This window comes from Mixophyes fleayi, chromosome 5 (genome assembly GCF_038048845.1).
Source record: "Mixophyes fleayi isolate aMixFle1 chromosome 5, aMixFle1.hap1, whole genome shotgun sequence".
In the NCBI taxonomy this organism is placed as follows: Eukaryota; Metazoa; Chordata; class Amphibia; order Anura; family Limnodynastidae; genus Mixophyes; species Mixophyes fleayi.
The window spans coordinates 271,421,428-271,445,001 of record NC_134406.1 but is presented as its reverse complement, the minus strand read 5'-3'; the positions used below and the strand labels follow the sequence as shown (position 1 = coordinate 271,445,001).

Below are 23,574 nucleotides of genomic sequence, written 5' to 3'. Positions count from 1 at the left end.
GTAACAAATACTGAAAACATAATTTTTGGGTTGTAAACAATTGTTTGACTGCTGGAAGGAAACCTCACTACAACATGATATACCGACAACGCAACATTTTCTAAATAGCATTTTTTGTCTATTTACCAAATAAGATATAAAACTGCTACACATTACAAATTGGACCCGTGCAACGCTGGGTGACCCTGCTTTGCATTTTTTCTATGTTATAAAAAAATATCATTATAGTCCTTTCATTCATTCATTCCTTTACATCATGACATTATGAAACACAAAGTATTACACAGAGATGCAGGTTATAGATTATATGAAACCCGTTCCATCGAAATGTAACATTAGAGGATAGAAACAACGCTCCAGATCTCTGGACTAAAGAATCTTCATTTGTCTTTTATTTGTCATTTATACTTTTCTGTGGGACATGATTTAAATAAATGAAACATATAAGCAATGTATAGTGATATTTTCTTACAATCTCAATATTATTGCCTTCTGATGGGTAAAATGATACAATACTTATTGAAAATATGTAATTAGCAAGGGGAGGGACACAACCGAAGCCCCCCCCCTCAGTGGCCGGAGGAAAAATGTACTTCTATTATCTAGCAGCATATTATATTTCTCAATTTGTCCTGCACATGACAACTCTATTTTTATGAAACTTTAGTATGTTTTAGAACCAATATTTTGGAATGTTGCTTTATTATTTAACTATCTTGTCAGTTATGAGGCATTCTGTCAGTCATAGCGGCTGAACCCAAAATTTAATCCATTCCAAGATACACAGCCCTGCCACACAATACTTACATATTTACTAATCTGATTCAGATTCCTGAACTATACAAACATTCCTTTTATCCACAATATTTCCACCCAAATAGTACAACACACTAATCACATGTTTACTAATCTGACTCAGAATCCTGAACAATACAAACATCCATTTTATTCTCAGTTCCTCTTCCGAACACTAATTATATCTTTATTCATCTGACACAGGTTTCTGAACTATATATACTTTGCTTTTATCCACAGTATTGCCATCAAAATACTACAACATACTGATCACCTGAGGACCCTGAAATATAAAGTTGTTCTTTTAACCTTAGTATCTCCATCCAAACCACCCCCAACACTGCAATATACTAATTAAATCTTCACCAATCTGACACAATAGCCTAAACTATGTATTTCTTAATGCTGATTGCTGTTACATCAACTATCTTCCACCATTAAAGCAATTTGTTTTCTGTTGGGTCCAGGATCTGCTGTCAGGCCCAATAGTAATTGTTTGGGTTTATTTAGCTATAGTTCATTCCGTTCCCTATTACTATACTTTATTATTGAGAGCTGCAGCATGTTTTACCAGATAGACAGATCTCTGTGCTCTGGATGCTGAGAAGCTCTGCAAAGACCTGTAGGATCAAAGTCATTCTATCATGCAATAGGTTCTTCATGAGCACGAGATCTCTATAAGAACATTTCCATACTAAATGTATTAATGGTTACAAGCAAATGCAGACTGCAATAAAATGTCAGCATGAAGTAAAAAGGAAAATAAAGTAGCTGGAAATTAATTACAAAGGAAAGTAAGTACTTAATTAATAGCAGGAACGTTGACAAACTCTGAACATAGAAAACTAATGCACACAATAAATATCAGAACCAAACAGCCAGTTGCCTGTGTCAGGCGCTGTACCCTCACATCCACTCGGTGCCAGGGACGTACGTCTTCTCTCCTGTCGGCTACGGCGCGTCCCTTTGCCTAGCAACAGGACGTATCGTTTCTTCCTGGTTCCGGCAGCCACATGCGCAGTGGGGGCGACTCCTCGTTGCCGGCACCAGCTGTTCTGCCGACTAGTCCACTGCCACCAATGAGAATGCAGCCCTATCTATTTACAGGTGACTCTGGTGCCATTCTGGTACCAGAGTATCAAGGTCTCCTTATGCTCCAGCGTTAACGGCTTGTTCCTAACCATTCTGACTGACAACCCGGCTCCAGACATGACTTTCCCTGACCTTCCTTTTGGATCTCCTCCTGATATTTATAGATTTCCTGGTTTGACCCTAGGCTTCCTGACTACGCTTTTGCCTGACCATGTGGTATCTCGCTGCCCGCACGGCCTAACCTCGGATTACTTGACCTCGCCCTTTCACCTACTACTTCACTGGTGGCTAACCAGGAGGGCAGCGACCTGCGTGTCTCTGCAGCTAACTTCAAACTCCCTTGCGGGGGTCCCTGGCTAAAACCATGGGCACCTTAGATGCCGCGCCTCCTTGCTTAGTGGTGTAAATACCAGTAAGTAGGCCTCAGTTACCTGCTTGCCGTGACACTCTGCTAACTTCTGTGTCATGAGTGCTCTGATTGGCTAAAGGTTGGTTCTATCCCACTGACACCTCTGAGATAAAGAAAAAGTATGATAGGCATTTATGTCAAACATGCCTGAATAGATTCACATTTGAACAATGGAGGTCACATTAGTTTGTGTCACGACTAATGTTACTTTCATTTTTCTTTGGTCACCTTTGACATTGATCTTGAAGTTGACCTTCTGTCCGGCGGCCTCACAGCTGTACTGTCCGGCATCTTTCTTCTCCACCTGTTCCACGACCAGATGTCGGGATTTGCCCTCAGACTCCACCCTCAGTTTCTTGCTGGAGGTGACCAGTTTCCCGTCCTTGTACCACTTCACCTCCGTCTTGGCCTGGAACACCTCACAGCTCAGGGTGGTGCTCTCGTTCAGGAGGACCTGGACCTCCTTCTGCACCTTGTCCTGATTGGTGAACACAGGCTCAGGCTCTACAGCAAGAAGAAGTCATGTTTATTATTGTTAAGAAAGCATATGGGACACTATGAGAATAATTAGGCGTGTAAGACAAATGCTGGCACTACTTCTAATGCCACCCAAAAGATCTCCATGAAAAAGGAATTAAGGATTCATGTCTACATGACAGAGCTAAAGTAAATATATAAAAAAAAGTAAAATCTATTATTAATTTGGAGTTCACTGTACTGACAATAAATCCTGTCTAACACTTGCTATACACCCAATCCATCGGGTCCACTTGAGCTTCCAAGGTTCCCACACTACTCTTCTGTATATAACCCTTATACCTACTGTACTTTTGAGAATTCACTCCAAACATCAAGTTCATAGACAAGCTCAAGGGGGATCACTGGTGCCAGAATGCTCCTTCTAGAACAGACACTGGACTCACTTTGGGTGTGATTTACATTAAAAAAAGCTGACATTCAGCTCAGTGCCTGTATCATATGCGCCAAGCGAACGTCGGGCGTACATACAGCAACGTACACGCAGCCAGGTCATTAACACAAGACAGATTTGTTAACATTTGTTTTGATAGCGAAAACAAATTTGCTGTAAGGCTTGATATTAGACAGTAGATAATTAATTTTCTCACATACAAATGAAAGTAGCAAAACAAATTATTTTTAAAATACGCCCACAAAATCCTATAATATATGCATGTACATACATAGAGTATGAACATCTTGGTAAAAAGCACATTTGGGGGTATATTTACTAAACTGCAGGTATGAAAAAGTGGAGATGTTGTCTATAGCAACCAATCACATTCTAGTTATCATTTATTTAGTACATTCTACAAAATGACAGCTAGAATCTGATTGGTTGCTATAGGCAACATCTTCACCTTTTTCAAACACGCAGTTTAGTAAATATACCCCTGGAATCCACCCTGTAAAAATCCTTTCTCCAGAAGGTCAATCCATTCCCTATAATACAGAAACCATTATAGTAATTTTGTATCAGTGGTTTAGGTTTGGATACATTGCTGTGGATAGGTGACAATTTCAATAAACAAGTTCCCAGTGACCCATTGACGCACCTGTAACTTTAAGTGTGAACGTAACAGTGTCGTTGCCGACTTTGCATGAGTACAACCCTTCGTCTTCTTTCCTGACGGAGGAGATGACGAGTTTATGGTGTTTTCCCTTTGTTTCGATGGAGAATTTCTTCGAGTGCCTGATGTCTTTGCTGTCTTTATACCAGAACACAGTTACGTTCTCCTCAGAGGTCTCTGAAACAAATTCTGCCTGCTCCCCAGAGGTCACCTTCACCTCATTGGTTTTTTTGGTGCTTGTGAATTCAGGAAGGGCTGAAAAATAACATGGAAAAAATAATTTAATAGACAAAACAAAATAACACATGGAGAACACCAGAAGCCCCGTCAGTAAGGTACTTGTGGATGTCGTCCATCTGATGTGTGTAAGATTTGGAGTTCTCAATGAGTACACATATTGCCTGGCTCTAATTGTGTAATATTCACCAACACTAGAGCCACAATATGCCCACTTGTAGTGCAAGTAGTTCAAGCAAAACAACAAGAGGCTAGTATGGTCATGAACAGTAATAAGAGAAGTGGCATTATGCCGTTGTAAATACAGATATAACACATTGGATGTATGAACCTTTTTTAAAAAGAGTTTTTATACACTTAATTACCCTGGCATCATATTAACCAATGGACCAGGTATGTAAATTACAATAAACTACACAACTCACTGATATAAAAGTAGCTTTGTGAAATAGTGTAAAAAAATTATGCTTGGTTTGAGATATTTTAAAGATTTATGAAGCATCTCATCTGATGGTATTTTAGCATTTTCTTCACCCCCATCTCTATTTTGCACTTTTCCATGCTTTGACGGGTTGGGTACACTTTACCGATGTCCACTACTCCGACATGGAGAAGGCCTACAAAGAAAATTCGAAATTATGAAAAAACGATTGGAAAAGAAACAGACTTACCTTCAACCCAACGCTGGAGATCTCCGATGGGAGCACGATGCTGACACCAAGTGATTCCGATTGGAGAAGTGTTCGGCACTGCAGGCTGACGTCATCGCGACGTCTGTCTATAGAAATGTAAAGCGGCAATGTCCCCACATTGCAGCTTTAAATTTCTATTGACAGACGTCGCAATGACGTCAGCCTGCAGTGCCGAACACTTCTCCAATCGGAATCACTTGCTGTCAGCTTGGTGCTCCCCTCGGAGATCTCCAGCGTCAGGTTGAAGGTAAATATGTTTCTTTTCCAATCGTTTTTTCTTAATTTCGATTTTCTTTGTAGGGCTTCTCCATGTCAGAATAGTGGTAATCGTAAAAACCATTACAACCGGCTTTGACAGGTTAGTGAAATACAGGATTTCCTATCTCCCTCTCCTGGAAGTAAGTATGAGGAGTAAGGGGAGAAACACGAGGACAGGTGAAGGGACCAGACGTTGCTGTTATATTATATATATATATATATATATATATATATATATATTTATATATTGCCACACAAGTGTTTTAGGCGGCCTTTTAGCACTCTCCAAGCTTTGCCCATGCGGTATCTTCTACTGATGATACCTAATAAGGGTGAAACAGTCGTACACCGATTAGAATGATGAATCGTTACTAAGCTGCTATATTCTACAGGTAATATGTAGCCCATGTACATAGCTACAGTGAGTGTCATTTATGCCGCAGAGAATATCATCAACCCGATGTATTCTATATTTCTGCAATCACTTTTCACCACAGCCCTAATTAATGTTAACTTTTTTATCTCATAAATTACTGCTCACTGATATATTATATAACTAATAAGAGATCCTTTATTTCAAGTGTCACAACTTTACCTTTTCAACTATCACATTGTTTTATCTGCTTTTATCTTTGGCCTTCTGCTGTAGACAGCTCCTAAACCGTCTAACAGGTAACTCACTGAGAGCAGTGGCTGACTACGGCATACCTGCCAAAAATCCCAATCTTCCTGAAACTGTCCCGAATTTCAATGATTGAAATGGGCAGAGCCCGCTAGAACACAAATGAGAGGTTCTGCTGCAAATTGACGGAAGTTTTAGGATGTTGGCATCTATGTTACCAATTCCCAGCACCTCATATTTTACCGGATTTATAGTCATTCACACAACCTTGCACCTACAAAATACAACTTCTCCCCTTTGCTTTATTAACCTGTTCTGTGCCTCAAATTAAAATCTTGTGTTTTCATTTCTTGTGATGATATTTAAGCGCATATCTCACATTCTATATATATTGCACCCATATCCGGCCAGGTTCACCGATCACAGTGCACACAATTTTACTAATCCTACATCAATGCCAAGGACGCATGTCTCTGTAAAAACATGCATAATCTAGATCACAATTACCCCCCCCCCACCCCCTTGTGATCACAATTAATTGTGCTTAACCTTACCCACAATTCCTAGGTGCATTTTTCCCCTATATCTTTCGGTTTGGGGGTAGGGACAGCTTGCTTTTTTAGTGTACTGTTAAAGTTTCAGAAAATTGGGTTTCCCTGACCCTTCCCGAGGAAAACTTAGACTGTACCAAGACAGCGACCACATCATAGAGGGTCACTAGAAACCACTAATGATCCCACTAGCAGCAGAAGGGTTAAGGCATGGCCTACCAGAACGAACTATGTCACAATATGTCAATGCACCTTCACAACAGCTGCAAGAGCTAGGTGCCAGATCTGCCTAAAGGGCATTGCTCCAGCATGAGATCCTTATCGCATACCCTTCATGAACAACCTTTGCTATTTTGTCCTGTCCAATGTGAAGTTTAAATATGGAGCGTGTTGATCCTGCAACAAACAGGAGGGAAATTACTAATTTTAATGAAAAGTGAATATAATTCCACTGACGTTAAGATGCATGTTTTTGTCTACATGGCAAACAGAGCATTAGGTGCCTATCACTAATCAGCTGTGCTCTTTCCAGCTCCACCAGAAATGTGGCGTTTCCCAGAAGTGGCAGCTGAGAATATCAGGATGGACTGGGCTCCCAAACCTTCATTAGAATGAACAGCTCAGTATATACCCCTGTGTTTAATAAAATAGTCTTGTATTCTCTGTACTTGGCCTGCAGTACTGCACTGAGCCAGTGGTGGTGCCAGTAGACAGTGGTGAACTATCCATTGAATGATTGATCACTTGGTGACATCCTAAAGCTGAACTAACCTCTTCTGGGCATATACACAAATGTGCTTTGTATGTCACCAACATGCAAATGGCTGACATACATGTAACTTACAGACCTGGTCACTCTGCATGCACTAATAGGCACATTTACAAACTCTGTCCGTCAGAAAGTTATGTTCTGTTCCCTCCCTGGCAGGTTGGGCGCTACGACCCCCCCTCCTCTAACCAAACCCTCTGCGCATGCGCAGTACAGACACCGATTCATAACCCGGAGGTTCATTTTTTCGCCTCTGCGATCAGGATGTCAGGAAAGAACTCAGTGGTCATACAGCAGTGATGGGCAACCTGATACGCTTCAGGGTCTGGATGATGCGGCCCTCTAACCTTCAGAAGGGCCACACTTACCATGAATCTAAGTAATAAGTTATACATTAATCAAGTAATGTGACACCAATCAGTAATAACACATCAGCATTTTAAACAAGAGCTGCAAGTTATAACAGGAAAATCTGACAATCATCCAGGAAGGAGCTGGGGGCCACAGGTGAAGGCTTAGAGGGCCACCTGTTGCCAATCACCAGGATAGCCTCTTATCGGATGCACTGTCACACTATGAATTTTATAATAAATAGGTCCCAAAATGCAAAAATCATCATTAATGGAGGTCAATTAATTTAATTAGCAATTTAATTAAAGTGTCAAATAGTCGATCAATGATATAGCTATTAATTGTGTTATTAAATCAATATCCAGATCTGAACATGATAAAATTACTCACGAACAACATAAGAATTTGGCCATGTCTGGAATCTATGAACTTTCCATCCCGTTCCTGCTGCCGGAATGTTTTTATATATAGATATAGGAGGTGGGATTATGAATTATGGGGCTGTGATTTCTGCCAGAGACGTTATTACTAAGTACTGAATGACAGGGTGATAAATGTTTTGCACGTCACATTCACCATTTATTTTTATTTTTTTATCTGTCAAGCTGAGAAAATTAATATTAATTGTGCATTAAAACAAGCAGAGATAAGTCCTGTTTGTACCCGGCAGAGGTTGTGTTGTCTTCTGCTCACTTAGTGATTCAGTGAAACATCTGACCAGGGCATTTGACATGACGTTTGCAAACAACTGAAACTTGTGACACTAATTGGTCATTAGAGTGGTCATTATTTTCATGTAGAAGTGTTACATTTATGCATTTAATGTTCTATATCTATAAAATGCATCTAAACAGCAAGAGGCGTCCTACGGTATGGGAGGACTATCACCTCTGAGGGGTGCCCGTATCTGCCCATTTTGTGCCACTCAAAAGCCTTTGCTGCCTTCCGCTAATTTGGGAACAAACTTTAAATATGTGTATTCTCTGGCTCGGAAGTTTATTATTATATACCCCATTCTGCATGGAACACCATAATCTACCAATGTCTGGCCTGTCACAAAGCAAAAAAGTCCCAGCCAGATGAAACATTGACACTCTGGGTCTTAGAGCAATTGCACACTGACACTTGGCATCCTAGAATATTGACACACTGACACTTGGGGTCCCAGAACAAAGACACACTGACACTTGGGGTCCTATAACAATGGTACACTGACATTCGGGGTCTTAGAACAATGACACACTGACAGTTGGGGTCATAGAACATTGACACACTGACACTCGGGATCCCAGCACAATGACACATTGACACTTGGGATCCCAGAACAATGACACTGACACTTGGGATCCCAACACAATGGCACACTAACACTTGGGATCCCAGAACAATGACACTGACACTTGGGATCCCAGCACAATGACACTGACACCTAGAAAAGGTGAAGCAAAAGTTGTCTAAAATAAAAAAAAATCCAGTTTCAAGATTGGTGCTGTCCTGGGGAATATACTTAATTGGCAGCATGGTGTCTAAGTGGTTAGCACTTCTGCCTTACAGCACTGGGGTCATGAGTTCAATTCCCAACCATGGCCTTATCTGTAAGGAGGTTGTATGTTCTCCCCGTGTTTGCGTGGGTTTCCTCCAGGTGCTCCGGTTTCCTCCCACACTCCAAAAACATACTGGTAGGTTAATTGGCCCTAGTCTGTGTGTGTGTGTGTGTGTGTGTGTGTGTTAGGGAATTTCGACTGTAAGCCCCAATGGGGCTGATGTGAATGAGTTCTCTGTACAGCGCTGCGGAATTAGTGGCGCTATATAAATAAATGATGATGATGAATTGAGATATATTAATATTATATGTAAATACAACAGAGAAAAACAATAAGAACTTTTACCTTTTACTTTGAGTTTTGTGCTGTTCTCGATCCCTTTACAAATGAACTTCACTTCCGCTTGGTCCTCCTTTTGGGTGATGTTCTTGATGACTAGCATGTGAGTGTTCTTTGCCCGTTTCACCAGATAACACTCACTGCTCTCAACCGCTGTGCCGTTTATCAGCCAAGTGCCAGAAGACACTGTGGTGAGGTCAATAGTGAAAGTTGCTTCTCCCCCAACTGTGACTTCAGCAGGTTTCAGAGGGTTTTTAATGGAGGGCATAGGTTCTGGAAGAGAAGAGACAGTTGTACAATAGAATTCTGAGAATATGGCTGTCTAAAAGAAATACATTCCTCGCACTCCTAAGCTGTTCTGTAGCCCTTAAGTGCTGCCCACACACCTTAACAGCCAATCTAAGAGATCGTTTCAATCCAATCTAATTAGCGAGCAATTAGGCCACATATAGGTAAGGTCAAGTTGTTCAGATTAGATCAGAAGACAATGGTCTGAAGTGATTGAAATGCAAATGTATGTTGCACACTTTACCCTAATTAAGACATTGACACCGATATCAGCATTTGGCCCAGTGTTACAGCAAATGCAGGTCCGACTAAAATCAATGGAATTATTATAGTTCATGTTAGGAAATGCTGTTGGAAATAACGTTTCTCTCCATGATCCCCTACTTTTGTCATCAAAGTTTGCTTGAAATTTTATTGACAAAATAGTTTTTGGAACTCCCATATAAGTGTTATTACTGCTAGTTCCAGCACAATATATTTTGTTGTCCACACTTGTGCAATGTTCAGGGATTTTGTGCAGTACTCCTACCAGATGAGGAAATTCACTGAAAAGGCCATTATTTGATAATTACATATTATATTGTTTACATACACTTAAGTACTTTATATTGGATGGGTAAAGTGCGAGATTAATCATGGTTTCACGTCTTTTATAATATAACAGTGCTTCATGGGAAAGTATAACGTTATCTAATTTATGAATCCACCTCAGACATCTTGTTTTGCTTCAAACATTTTTATTATCATTCTAACACAAAATAATTGTCTACAGTTTTTGAATACATTCATCAATTCCTTTTGGAAGTCACATTTATAAGATCAATTATAATCTTGATAATTTATGAATCATGTTCTCACTGAGAGAATAATAATAATTATTATATTATAATAAATACAATAGGGATGAAATAATTAAGTTTTGTGGAAGTCATATTATGAGATAAGTTCGGATCTTGGCAAATCATGAATTATGTCTCAATTCCAAAGAATACAAACATGTTAGAATAATCACATTTTTAAACAATTACATATAGTTATAATAATTTATTAGCATTGCAGTTGAGCATCTGATGATCTACACATAATATTTGACTTGTTTTTTATGGTTCCATAGAAACTAACCTAAAACTGTCCACATTCTGACAAAGAGTGATAACTGAAAAAGTAGGGCCTGATTCATTAAGGAAAGCTAAGTATTTAAATTAAGTAGGTTTTCTTACTCAAGTTTTCTGGATAAAACCATGTTACAATGCAAGGGGTGCAAATGAGTTTATTATTTTGCACATAAGATAAATACTGTCTGTTTTCTAATGTAGCACACAAATACTTGATAGCTTATTTGTACACTGAAATTTAACGTTGATGTAGCACATGCCCTACCCCAAATATAAATCTGCCATCACATTTTAAATTTACCTCCCCCTCCAAGGCAACATGGTTTTGCCTTACTTGATTACATTTGCTTAACTTTCCTTAATGAATCAGGCCCATAATGAATAAGCGCACTCACCGAGATACAAAGTTCCGGGGAACTCCAAGTAGGGGCTCTGCCCGTAGCTGTTAATGGCACTGACCCGAAACTGGTAACTCCCTTCATCTGGTACACGGCTGACTATGAATTCTGGGGTGGGTACGTTGGCCGTCTCATGGCACCTCACCCAACTCATGGCTCCAAGCTTCTTACGTTCCACAATGTACCCATCGATGGGCACTGGTCGATCCATCGGGGGAGGGGACCAGACTAATTTAACAGATGTTTCAGTCTTTTCAGTTACCAAGGGGTTAATCGGGGCATTTGATGGAGGTTTTCTTAAGACTGTAAAAGAAAAAAAATAGAAAGAAAAAAAACAGAATTAAAAGGAATGCAACTAATTAGCTAAAACTAATGCCGTTTAGAGCAAAACGACAAGGAAAATACTCAGTTCCAGTCTTTTGTTTTCTAAAATTTGTGTCATGTAGACAATTGGTTTAATTCAAATCAGTGAATTGTCGTGTGGATTTTTACAGAAATATGGCACTATGCTGTGAGTAATTATTTTTTAAGCAAACAGATACTGATCTGACTTAGAACACCCACATGTCCAAGTTTTCCCAGGACAGTCCCCACTTTCCCCAAAAAATCTTGATTTCCCATGATTTTAACTCCTTGTGCACCTAAATTCAATGATCAAGTCAGAATAAGTTCCAAGGTCTGTTTTACCTTTTTTTGGGACCTAAGAGAAAATATTGGGTGGAATATATGGACGGAGTGAATCTCCATTCACACGAGTGCCCCTGGATTTCATTAAAACAGAATTAGAACTGTATTTTAGCTACGAAGAAAAGGTAATACAATAGCACTAGAATAATCAAAATGTAATTCAAATAATAACACCATTCAGTAATCTGTCATTCCTGACATAAGCTGGACATTTTTCTACAAGCTATTTCCCCTTTAAAATAAGTAAGTCTATCCCCCAATTGGACACTTAATTCTCTTAATAATCTGAGAGTACAAGTTGTATAAATAGGAGAATGTGTCTCAGTTTCATGCCCTTAGAGACTCTGAAACATACAGTTGGCAGATACATGACACTGTGTCATCACCCGCTAGTAACTGATAGGAAAATCATCTTATGACATTCAGCCAGAGTTGTCTACACAGGTTAAGGATTGAGAAGCTCATCACTGTAAATAGCATTTCACACATCTCGGCCAACATCAGAAACGGTTACAGTAACTATGTATTCAGTACGAGCTTCCTGTTCATATAGACTTTGTTCTCATGTTGCAAACACATAAATTATATAGGAAATAACATTACTTGGAAAAAAACAATTGAGAAAAATTATATATGAAAATATTTTAATTTAACAATATGAATTGAAAAATATACAGAAGACGTAAAACATATTTTCAAAAATGGCAATCATTATTACAGCAGAGGAGAACAAATTGAATGACATTGTATAAACACCACAATCCTCCTGTATAACTGATCTGTGCTGCTGGGGACCCTGTTCTTGTAGAACTCACGTCTCAGTATGCTGGGACCTGTAGTACTACAACAGCTGGCGACACAAGTCGTTTAACTCTTGTTGTATTTCAGTGGTGTTTGGCTAAATAAACTGCTATCATCAAAGATCGATTGTCATTTAATGAAATAATATTTTACTATTAATTGCATTTTTAAACTTTCCAAATGTGATCTGTGAAGTAATTCTCAGAAAATATAATTATTTCCTCCAGTGTAGACTTGATGTGTAACCGGCAGGAAATGACTTAGTCCGTTTCATCTGCTGCTTCTGATGTATGAAATGAGAAGTCTCCCTTTAATTTTTTCGGAGTGGGAAGCTGTGACCTTAGGGTTTGGAAAGGGACCATATTCAAATGTCATACGGGAATGTGGAAAGTAATATCATTCATTATCCAATTAGAATTGGAGCTTCAGGGGCTTCTAATTATTTGGAAGTAACTTGCACAGACCAGACCCGTATTACGTTGGCCAAGTTCTGTGGTTTCCTTCAGTAGGATTTATAAACCTCCTAATAAATATTCGAATCGAAATATAAAGTATGAAACAAGAAAAGTCAACACACGATTGGAAGAGTTTAACTTGTTGGTCAAAGAACATTTACTGTTAAGAAATTAATTTGTGTGTAACTATTAAAAGGTAACGTTAAAATAGGCATGTACACCTTTTCCACACATTAGTAATCCTACCCGCTGCCCTGAGAAATGTGTAATGGATACATGGCACTTGGAATAATGTAATCTTGGTCCTCAACACGGACAAAGCAGAGAGACAGTCCTAAAGGTCACAGACACTACAGAGTGCAATCATCAATGTCGAACCTGTAACCCCTGGGTCAGGCTTCTGAGAATGCATCAATAGAAGTTACATATCCAAACACTAATGACAACAGCATATAAAATGCATAATAATAATAAACAGGACAGAAAATTAAACATTTAATGTTAAACTTTAAAATTGACTAAAATAAAAGGAAAAAGCTAATACACAAATCAGCCATTGAAACGTAATCTAATTATCTGTTCTCACGTTCAGACTGTAGCAAGAAGCTCCGATGAGAAGGGGGGAGGTAGAGAGCTGAAATGGACAATCAGAATGTTTCTGATGTACAAACTCTATACACAGAAACAATGATTTGTAGAAATGAATAGGAAAATTCCCAACAGGATTTCTACAGTATAGGAGGCCATGCACAGTCCCATCTTGGACCTCCAGCGCGCCATATCTTTGTCAGACACGTGCAGCAAAACTCTGCAAAGCTTCACGTCAATTATATACAAGGGTGTGTAACAATCCTGACCAGGTTTTGTTACTTTCCCTGTCTGCTCTGTTTTTCTGTGCATCACATGACTCAGGGCGGGTGACTCTAACCTGCTCTATTTAAACTCAGCACTGACATCTGCTCACTGTCAGTGCAACTTGTTGCTAGCCTGATTCCTTGGACGCCTGTGTATCCTGACCCTGTGTTTTTCTTGTGTATGAGTTTCAGTTCTCTACTAGTGCTGAAGCACTTCTACTGGGACTCCCCTGCTGCAAGTATCATCTTGTGCATATTACAAAGACTTTGTTTTCTCTCTATTGTGCTTCTACTGATTCACAGCCTGCTGTAAGTCTGTTCATGTGCATATAACAAGACTGTTATTGTGTGTTAGGAACCCCCACAGCCAGCAACACAAAACCCGGAGTCTACTCAGAAGTCTGGTTTTCGCTGGAGCCCCTAGTGGTGGGGACAGACTTGGCCGCAGACAGCTGAGGGTCGTGAATTGTGCGCTGACTGGGGAGAACCCAGCGATAGAGGATAGGAGCAATAGCAGAGTGAGGTCCAGGCAAGGGTCGAGGCCGGCAGCAGACAGAATATCCAGTACACAAACCGGGGTCAAAGGTCACAGGCAAATCAGCAGCGTAGGAGTCCAGGCAAAAAGGTCAATAGGCACAGGCAATCAAACGAAGTCAGGAATCAGGCAAAGGTCGGCAACAAGTAATCAATCCAATGGTAACAGCAACCAGGAACAAAGCAGGCTAGTCAGCAGCAGAGCAGGAACTATAACCGGCAGGAAGGCTTTGCCCCTTCCTGCCTTAAATACCTGCATGGTCCAATGGGAGAAAGGCAGCCCCAGGATGGACAATCAGCCAGCTGGCTTCTCTTGCCTTTGCACACGCGCCCGGCTGTCCTGAATGCCGGAGCGCGGTGCAGCATAGTGAATGCGTCCTGACCGTTGCTTCGGCAACGACCGGGACAACCCGGAAGTGACGTCCCGGTCGTCATGACGACGGCCGGGACGCGAGGGCAGAGAGTCGCAGCGGTGCCCGGAGCCGCAGCGGCTCATGACATTGTGTTTATCCTTGTCACGCTCCGCCCTGGCTAATTGTCACCTGCATATTATCATCTGTGCTGTGAATAGACTGCTATTGTGTTTATCACCTTATCACACTCCTCCGTGGCAAATTGACATCTGCATATCATCATCTGCATATTTATATATATATATATATATATATATATGTTTTATCAATCATTGAAGTATTGAAGAACTACATCGTGTCTTGCCTCCTTATTCTGAACCTAGTAGACTCGGCATCTGGTCGTGTACAGGTCTGCTCTGACTATCAGACCTGTAACTACCAGCACCGTAACAGTTTGCACTGACCCAAAAAAGGAAATAAACACCATGGACGATCCCTCTCCCAAGGACCTATTTCAACACCTAATAGGGAGAGTGGAAAAACAAGAGACCAATCAAGATCGTCTCATGCAGTACTTACAGGATGTATCCTCTCGTCTGGATTCTTTTCAGGATACTCTGGCATCCTCCCATAAATCTAAGACATCTGCTGAATCTTCTGCTAACACAACTACCGTGTACCCACAAATTCCTAATCCTCCTATGTACGATGGGAACCCCAAGTCATGTAGAGGATTCATGAATCAGTGCGCAATTCACTTTGAATTATTGCCCAGAAACTTTCCAACGGATAGGGCAAAAATTGCCTACATTCTGTCCCTTCTTTCTGGTCAAGCCCTGGTCTGGGCCTCACCCCTATGGGAGAAGAATGACCCCTTGCTGCAAAATTATACAGAATTTCTGACAACCTTCCAAAAAATTTTTGATGAACCTGGTCGGCTTTCCAGTGCAGCTACAGTGTCACGGGCACTAGGAGTCTTTACCCAGGGATCACCAGGTGGTAGGCTTACCAGAGCAATGTAGATGGTAATAGGGTACTCTGGTAGCTGGGTGATCACGGAACAGGAAATGGTAACTGATGAGATGCTCAGGAAAGTCTATGACTAGCAGCACTGGTAATATGGAGGTAATAATACACGAGGAACTGTATGGACAAGGGCACGTGAAGGTAGTCAGTGGTCTGCGATAGCAAGTTGTACCACTGCTATAGTGAGGAGGAATGTCCAACAGAGACAAAGGGGTGATGAGAGTCAGCGGTCTGCGGATAGCAAGTTGCACCGCTGTCTGAGTGGAGGAATGGAATCCAAGTGGAGGTATCCGGGTAGTCAGTGGTCTGCGGTAGCAAGTTGTACCACTGCTATGTGAGAGGGTACTGGAACAGGTGATACCGGAAACAGGGATCAGTGGTCTGTCATGAGCAAGTTGTACCACTGAATATATATGTGAGGAGGTGCACAGGGAGAGACTGCAACACAGGATATACACAGGCACCTTATATACGATCCACCGTAACATGCACAATATATATAAATGACTGAACAGATCTGCAAACATAGAAAGTCTCTTGAAGTAGTCCAGCACAAGTTAACACAGTCAATGATGGCAATAGACTCAGCGGATAGCAGACTCCAGAGGAGAACCAAACACAGTCCAGCAAGATATGCAATACACCAGCACAGTCAATGAGAAGTATGCATACCGTGGTTCAGAAGCAGGCAGTCAGATAGGAGTGCAGCGATACCTGAGCGGCAGGAGGCCGGCTGGATGAGAAGTCCCAAGATAGATGAGGTAGCGGTCTAGTAGGTGCAGCGCACAGGTAAGTAGACCAACAGGGACACGAATCCACAGGAATCAGTAATACGTGGAACTGGACTCATGGAGAACCCAGGAGAATGGAGATGATCCAGCAGAGGAGTAGTAGATGAGATACGAATCCAATGCTGACAGGAGGGTAGAGACCAGCGGGACACGTGAAGGCGTGGAGAGCGGATCAGCAGGAGATGGACGATAGTGCAGACAGCAGCAGCAGGACTCTGCGCCCACGGAGGTAACCAGGGGCAACCAACAGGACCCACAGTGATGGAACACGGGATGGCAGAGTAGACCAGGAGCTGTAGATCCAGGAGTGTAGCGGATGGCAACGTGAGCAGTAGACTGGAAACACAGGAGAGCTGAGATGAGGCGGCAATGCACAGGGGTAGCGGATAGGAATCAGCTAACAGTCACGATGATGAACACAGACGAGTTGCAAGCTGGAGACTGTAGTGCACGGAAGCAGCGGATAGGAGTCAGCTCAGGAACTTGATGGTGATCAGGTGAGTGGATGTGAAGTGAAGGCTGGAGTGCACGGAGGCAGCAGATAGGAATCAGCAAACAGCCACAATGATAATAATAGCGTTGAAGTGATTTAGAAGACTGTAGTGCACGGAGGCAGCGGATAGGAATCAGCAAACAGTCACGATGATAATAATAGCGTTGAAGTGATTAGAAGACTGTAGTGCACGGAGGCAGCGGATAGGAATCAGCAAACAGTCACGATGATAATAATAGCGTTGAAGTGATTTAGAAGACTGTAGTGCACGGAGGCAGCGGATAGGAATCAGCAAACAGTCACGATGATACAGTTGATGGTAGAAGTGGTATGGGAACCACAGGAGTAGAAGTGGTTTGGAGACCACAGAGGTAGAAGTGGTTTGGAAACCACAGGAATCAGCAGGGCTGAATACACGAGGAATACAGGAACACCTTCAGAGACTCATGGGGAATGAGACTCCAAGATCAGGCAACGTGGTGTTGACCACAGGTGCTTAATATAGGGAGTGTTGCCTGATCTGCCAATTGAGTTAAAGGAACATACACTGAACAATATAGGAAAGGGCTGCGCATGCGCAGACCCTCAGGATGGCGGACGGCCACGGTTCCTAAATGTCCGAGAAGAGGCACTCACGGTCCGGTGAGTGACAGTACCCCCCCTTTTAAAGGTGGGCACAGAACGCCTGGAACCGGGCTTGTCCGGATTTTTGGCATAAAACTTCTTCAAAAGGGCAGGAGCATTAAGATCTTCAGCCTTGATCCAAGAGCGCTCCTCAGGACCAAAGCCCTTCCAATGAACGAGGAAATGAAGACCTCCTCGCGAAATTTTTGCGTCTAGCACCTCAGTGATCTCGAAATCCTCCTCCTGATGGACTTGAACTGGCTGCGGAGCTGAGGGAGGAGTTGAGAAACGGTTGATAATCAGAGGTTTGAGCAAGGATACGTGGAAGGCATTAGAAATCCGAAGATTCTTAGGAAGAAGAAGTTTCACACATACTGGATTGATTACTTGAATGATCCTATATGGACCAATAAAACGGGGGGCGAATTTCATGGATGGAACCTTCAAACGAATATTTTTCGTGGATAACCAGACACAATCTCCAATTTTTAGTGGGGGAATAGCCCGCCTCTTCTTATCTGCGAAAGATTTATATTTGATAGATGTCTTCTTTAAACAGGTTTTGACCTGAGACCAGATATTTTTAAAGGTCTGACAAACAGTTTCCACCGCAGGAACTTGGGTGGGCGGGAGGGCAGGAAATTCCGGAAAAGACGGATGGTGACCGTAGACCACAAAAAATGGAGTTTTGGATGATGACTCATGATACATGTTGTTATGGGCGAATTCAGCCCAAGGAAGCAACTCTACCCAGTTGTCTTGATTGGCTGATGAAAACATTCTTATAAAAGTCTCAAGATCTTGATTGACACGTTCAGTTTGTCCGTTAGATTGCGGATGGTAAGAAGATGAGAGTGCTAATCGTATGCCCAAGGTTTTACAAAGGGCTCGCCAGAATCTGGAAACGAATTGTACTCCTCTATCAGACACAATCTCAGACGGACATCCATGGATACGGAAGATCTCTTTAATGAAATGTTCAGCCAGGATGGACGAGGAAGGCAAACCAGGCAGAGGGATGAAATGAGCCATCTTCGAAAATCTGTCCACCACCACCCAAATAGTGTTATGATTCTTACTAGGTGGTAAGTCAGTAACGAAATCCATACTAATATGGGTCCATGGTTTGGACGGAATGGGTAGTGGTCGTAGCAACCCTGCTGGAGTTCTACGGGACGATTTGAACTGAGAGCATAGTTCACAGGAAGCAATGAACTCTTTGACGTCTCTCCTCATTGAAGGCCACCAGTAACTTCGAGAGAGGATCTCAAAAGTCTTGTGTTCACCGGCGTGTCCAGAAAAACGAGAGGCATGGAACCACGAAAGGATTTTCCTCCTTAGAGTAGGAGGCACGAGGGTCTTCCCAAATGGTAGTGTTTTGGTGGATGAAGCAGCCAGTGAGATACATTTGGGATCTAGAATGGTATGGTTGGAACCCTCTTCTATATCAGAGGACGTCACAAAGGCTCTAGATAAAGCATCAGCTTTTTTGTTCTTGGCAGCTGGTTTGAAGGTAATTATTAATTCAAAACGGGAAAAGAAAAGAGACCATCTTGCTTGACGAGGGTTCAAGCATTGGGCAGACTGGAGATATGACAAGTTCTTATGATCCGTGAAGATCGTCACCGGATGGCGAGCTCCCTCCAATAAGTATCTCCATTCCTCTAATGCGGCTTTGATAGCCAGTAATTCCTTGTCCCCGATGGTATAATTCTTCTCTGCGGGCAGGAGACCCCGAGAATAGAAGGCACAAGGATGGAACTTTTGCTGTTCAGAGCGTTGGGAGAGAATAGCTCCTAAGCCCACATTAGAGGCATCTACTTCTAGGAAGAAGGGGAGTGTCACATCAGGCTGTCGAAGGATTGGAGCCGAAGAGAAGGACTCTTTTAGTGTTTGAAATGCTTGAAGAGCCTCAGGTGACCATTGCTTAGGATTAGCCCCTTTTCGAGTCAGGGCCACAATAGGAGATGCAATGGAGGAAAAGTCTTGAATGAAGCGTCTATAGTAATTGGCAAAACCTAAAAAACGCTGAATAGCACGAAGAGTGGTTGGCTGGGGCCAATGTAGTACAGCACTCACTTTGTCTGGATCCATCTTCAGGCCAACTCCGGAAACTATATACCCCAAGAATGGAATCTGGGGTAATTCGAATGAACATTTTTCTAATTTACAGAACAATGAATTTTTCCGTAGTCTGGAGAGGACTTCTGCCACATGTAGGTGGTGAGAAGGCAGGTCCTGTGAAAAAATCAGTATGTCGTCCAGGTAGACGACGACACATACATATAATAAGTCCCGAAAGATCTCATTGATGAAACCTTGAAAAACAGCGGGGGCATTACACAGCCCGAAAGGCATTACCAGATATTCGTAATGCCCGTCTCTGGTGTTAAACGCTGTCTTCCATTCGTCACCGGAACGGATTCTGATTAAATTATAGGCACCACGAAGATCCAACTTAGTAAAGATACGGGCTCCCTTGATGCGATCGAATAGCTCAGTGATCAACGGAATAGGATACCGATTCTTGATAGTAATGGCATTGAGTCCACGAAAATCTATGCAAGGGCGTAATGATCCATCCTTCTTTTTGACGAAGAAGAACCCAGCTCCAGCGGGCGAGGTGGAAGGTCGAATGAACCCACGCTGGAGGTTCTCCTGTATATACTCAGAAGTAGCTTGAGTCTCAGGTAACGAAAGTGGATAGACCCGGCCCCTGGGGGGAGTCTTGCCAGGAAGAAGGTCGATCGGACAATCCCAAGAACGATGAGGAGGAAGACGTTCAGACTGAGCTTTATCAAAAACATCGGTAAATGAAGCATATTGAGGAGGGAGTCCCAATGAGGTAGATGAGATGGAAGATTGCTGTACTTTGAGAGGAATGACTTGGGAAAGGCAATGATGGTGACATTCAGACCCCCAAGACGTGACTTGAGGGGTGCGCCAGTCAATCTGGGGAGAGTGACACTGAAGCCATGGAAGGCCTAAGACAATCGGACTTGTCGTAACAGGAAGGATTAAAAACGATATTTCTTCATGATGCAGGGCACCAATCTGAAGGGTTACTGGAGACGTACTCTGGGTGATGAGACCGTTGATGAGACGTGATCCATCGATAGCCGTCACAGTAATGGGTGTTTTTAAGGTAATCACTGGTAGAGACCATTGCTTTACTAATGATTTGGAAATGAAATTTCCTGCTGCTCCGGAATCAATCAATGCCTGTGACTCAAAGGTTTTAGTAGCAAAGGAAATTGTAACATCAAAAGCGCAGATTTTCGATTTCATAGAAGATGGAGAGGACTCCAGGGACCCTAACTTCACCTCTCCAGAACTAGTTAGGGCCTGGCATTTCCCGATCTCTTAGGGCAGGAGCTGAGAATATGAGTGGAATCAGCACAATAGATACAGAGTCTATTCTTGACTCTTCGTTTCCTCTCCTCAGAAGATAACTTGGAACGTCCTATCTCCATGGGAATCACAGTGGGTGACACAGGACGAGATTGAGGGTTAGAACGAAGAGATGCTTTAGCAGAAGTCGTTTTCTCAGCCTCTCTTTCACGAAATCTCATATCAACACGATGGCATAGAGAGATCAAATCCTCAAGTGACGAAGGAAGCTCCTGAGTAGTCAGTGCATCTTTAATTTTATCGGAGAGCCCCTGCCAGAAGGCGGCAACTAGGGCTTCAGTGTTCCACTGAAGTTCAGAGGCTAAGATCCTAAATTGAATGACGTACTGACCTACTGTATGAGATCCTTGTCGCAGACGGAGGATGCTGGAAGCAGCGGAGGTCACACGACCTGGTTCATCGAACACACTTCGGAATGTAGAAACGAATTTGGCACTATCTTGTAGTATTGGATCGTTTCTCTCCCACAGAGGGGAGGCCCAAGCCAGGGCTTGTCCTGAAAACAAAGAGATAAGATAGGCCACTCTGGAACGATGGGTAGAAAAATTTTGAGGTTGGAGCTCAAAATGGACTGAACATTGGTTGAGGAAACCCCTACAAGTTTTGGGGTCTCCATCGTACTTTGACGGAGTAGGCAGGTGAAGCGTGGAAGCTGTAGACACCTGGGATGGCAATGGGGAAACGGAGGAAAGCACAGAAGCCTCAGTAGTAGCTGTCACAGTCTGTCCAGATGTTCCTTGGGAGGTTAATGACTGATAACACTGAAGTAACAGCTGTTGGCGGGCATCCTGTTGCTCCACCCGGCTAACCAGATGCTGCAGCATCTCTTTGGCAGTAGGTTCCGTATCTGGGTCTGTCATGGCCTGATCTTACTGTCACGGGCACTAGGAGTCTTTACCCAGGGATCACCAGGTGGTAGGCTTACCAGAGCAATGTAGATGGTAATAGGGTACTCTGGTAGCTGGGTGATCACGGAACAGGAAATGGTAACTGATGAGATGCTCAGGAAAGTCTATGACTAGCAGCACTGGTAATATGGAGGTAATAATACACGAGGAACTGTATGGACAAGGGCACGTGAAGGTAGTCAGTGGTCTGCGATAGCAAGTTGTACCACTGCTATAGTGAGGAGGAATGTCCAACAGAGACAAAGGGGTGATGAGAGTCAGCGGTCTGCGGATAGCAAGTTGCACCGCTGTCTGAGTGGAGGAATGGAATCCAAGTGGAGGTATCCGGGTAGTCAGTGGTCTGCGGTAGCAAGTTGTACCACTGCTATGTGAGAGGGTACTGGAACAGGTGATACCGGAAACAGGGATCAGTGGTCTGTCATGAGCAAGTTGTACCACTGAATATATATGTGAGGAGGTGCACAGGGAGAGACTGCAACACAGGATATACACAGGCACCTTATATACGATCCACCGTAACATGCACAATATATATAAATGACTGAACAGATCTGCAAACATAGAAAGTCTCTTGAAGTAGTCCAGCACAAGTTAACACAGTCAATGATGGCAATAGACTCAGCGGATAGCAGACTCCAGAGGAGAACCAAACACAGTCCAGCAAGATATGCAATACACCAGCACAGTCAATGAGAAGTATGCATACCGTGGTTCAGAAGCAGGCAGTCAGATAGGAGTGCAGCGATACCTGAGCGGCAGGAGGCCGGCTGGATGAGAAGTCCCAAGATAGATGAGGTAGCGGTCTAGTAGGTGCAGCGCACAGGTAAGTAGACCAACAGGGACACGAATCCACAGGAATCAGTAATACGTGGAACTGGACTCATGGAGAACCCAGGAGAATGGAGATGATCCAGCAGAGGAGTAGTAGATGAGATACGAATCCAATGCTGACAGGAGGGTAGAGACCAGCGGGACACGTGAAGGCGTGGAGAGCGGATCAGCAGGAGATGGACGATAGTGCAGACAGCAGCAGCAGGACTCTGCGCCCACGGAGGTAACCAGGGGCAACCAACAGGACCCACAGTGATGGAACACGGGATGGCAGAGTAGACCAGGAGCTGTAGATCCAGGAGTGTAGCGGATGGCAACGTGAGCAGTAGACTGGAAACACAGGAGAGCTGAGATGAGGCGGCAATGCACAGGGGTAGCGGATAGGAATCAGCTAACAGTCACGATGATGAACACAGACGAGTTGCAAGCTGGAGACTGTAGTGCACGGAAGCAGCGGATAGGAGTCAGCTCAGGAACTTGATGGTGATCAGGTGAGTGGATGTGAAGTGAAGGCTGGAGTGCACGGAGGCAGCAGATAGGAATCAGCAAACAGCCACAATGATAATAATAGCGTTGAAGTGATTTAGAAGACTGTAGTGCACGGAGGCAGCGGATAGGAATCAGCAAACAGTCACGATGATAATAATAGCGTTGAAGTGATTAGAAGACTGTAGTGCACGGAGGCAGCGGATAGGAATCAGCAAACAGTCACGATGATAATAATAGCGTTGAAGTGATTTAGAAGACTGTAGTGCAC

At 42.8% G+C, this 23,574-nt stretch overlaps 1 protein-coding gene across 1 annotated transcript in view; it reads right to left on the bottom strand.

Moving 5' to 3' along the window:
• Positions 1-23,574, bottom strand: part of OBSCN (obscurin, cytoskeletal calmodulin and titin-interacting RhoGEF) — a 284,159-nt gene that overhangs the window by 226,449 nt on the left and 34,136 nt on the right. Inside the window, exons 5-8 of the mRNA XM_075214135.1 lie at positions 11,047-11,352; positions 9,255-9,521; positions 3,871-4,140; positions 2,525-2,800 (exon numbers count right to left, since the gene is read on the bottom strand). Coding sequence (XP_075070236.1) covers positions 2,525-2,800; positions 3,871-4,140; positions 9,255-9,521; positions 11,047-11,352 — 1,119 coding nt within the window. The remainder of the gene's footprint in view (positions 1-2,524; positions 2,801-3,870; positions 4,141-9,254; positions 9,522-11,046; positions 11,353-23,574) is intronic.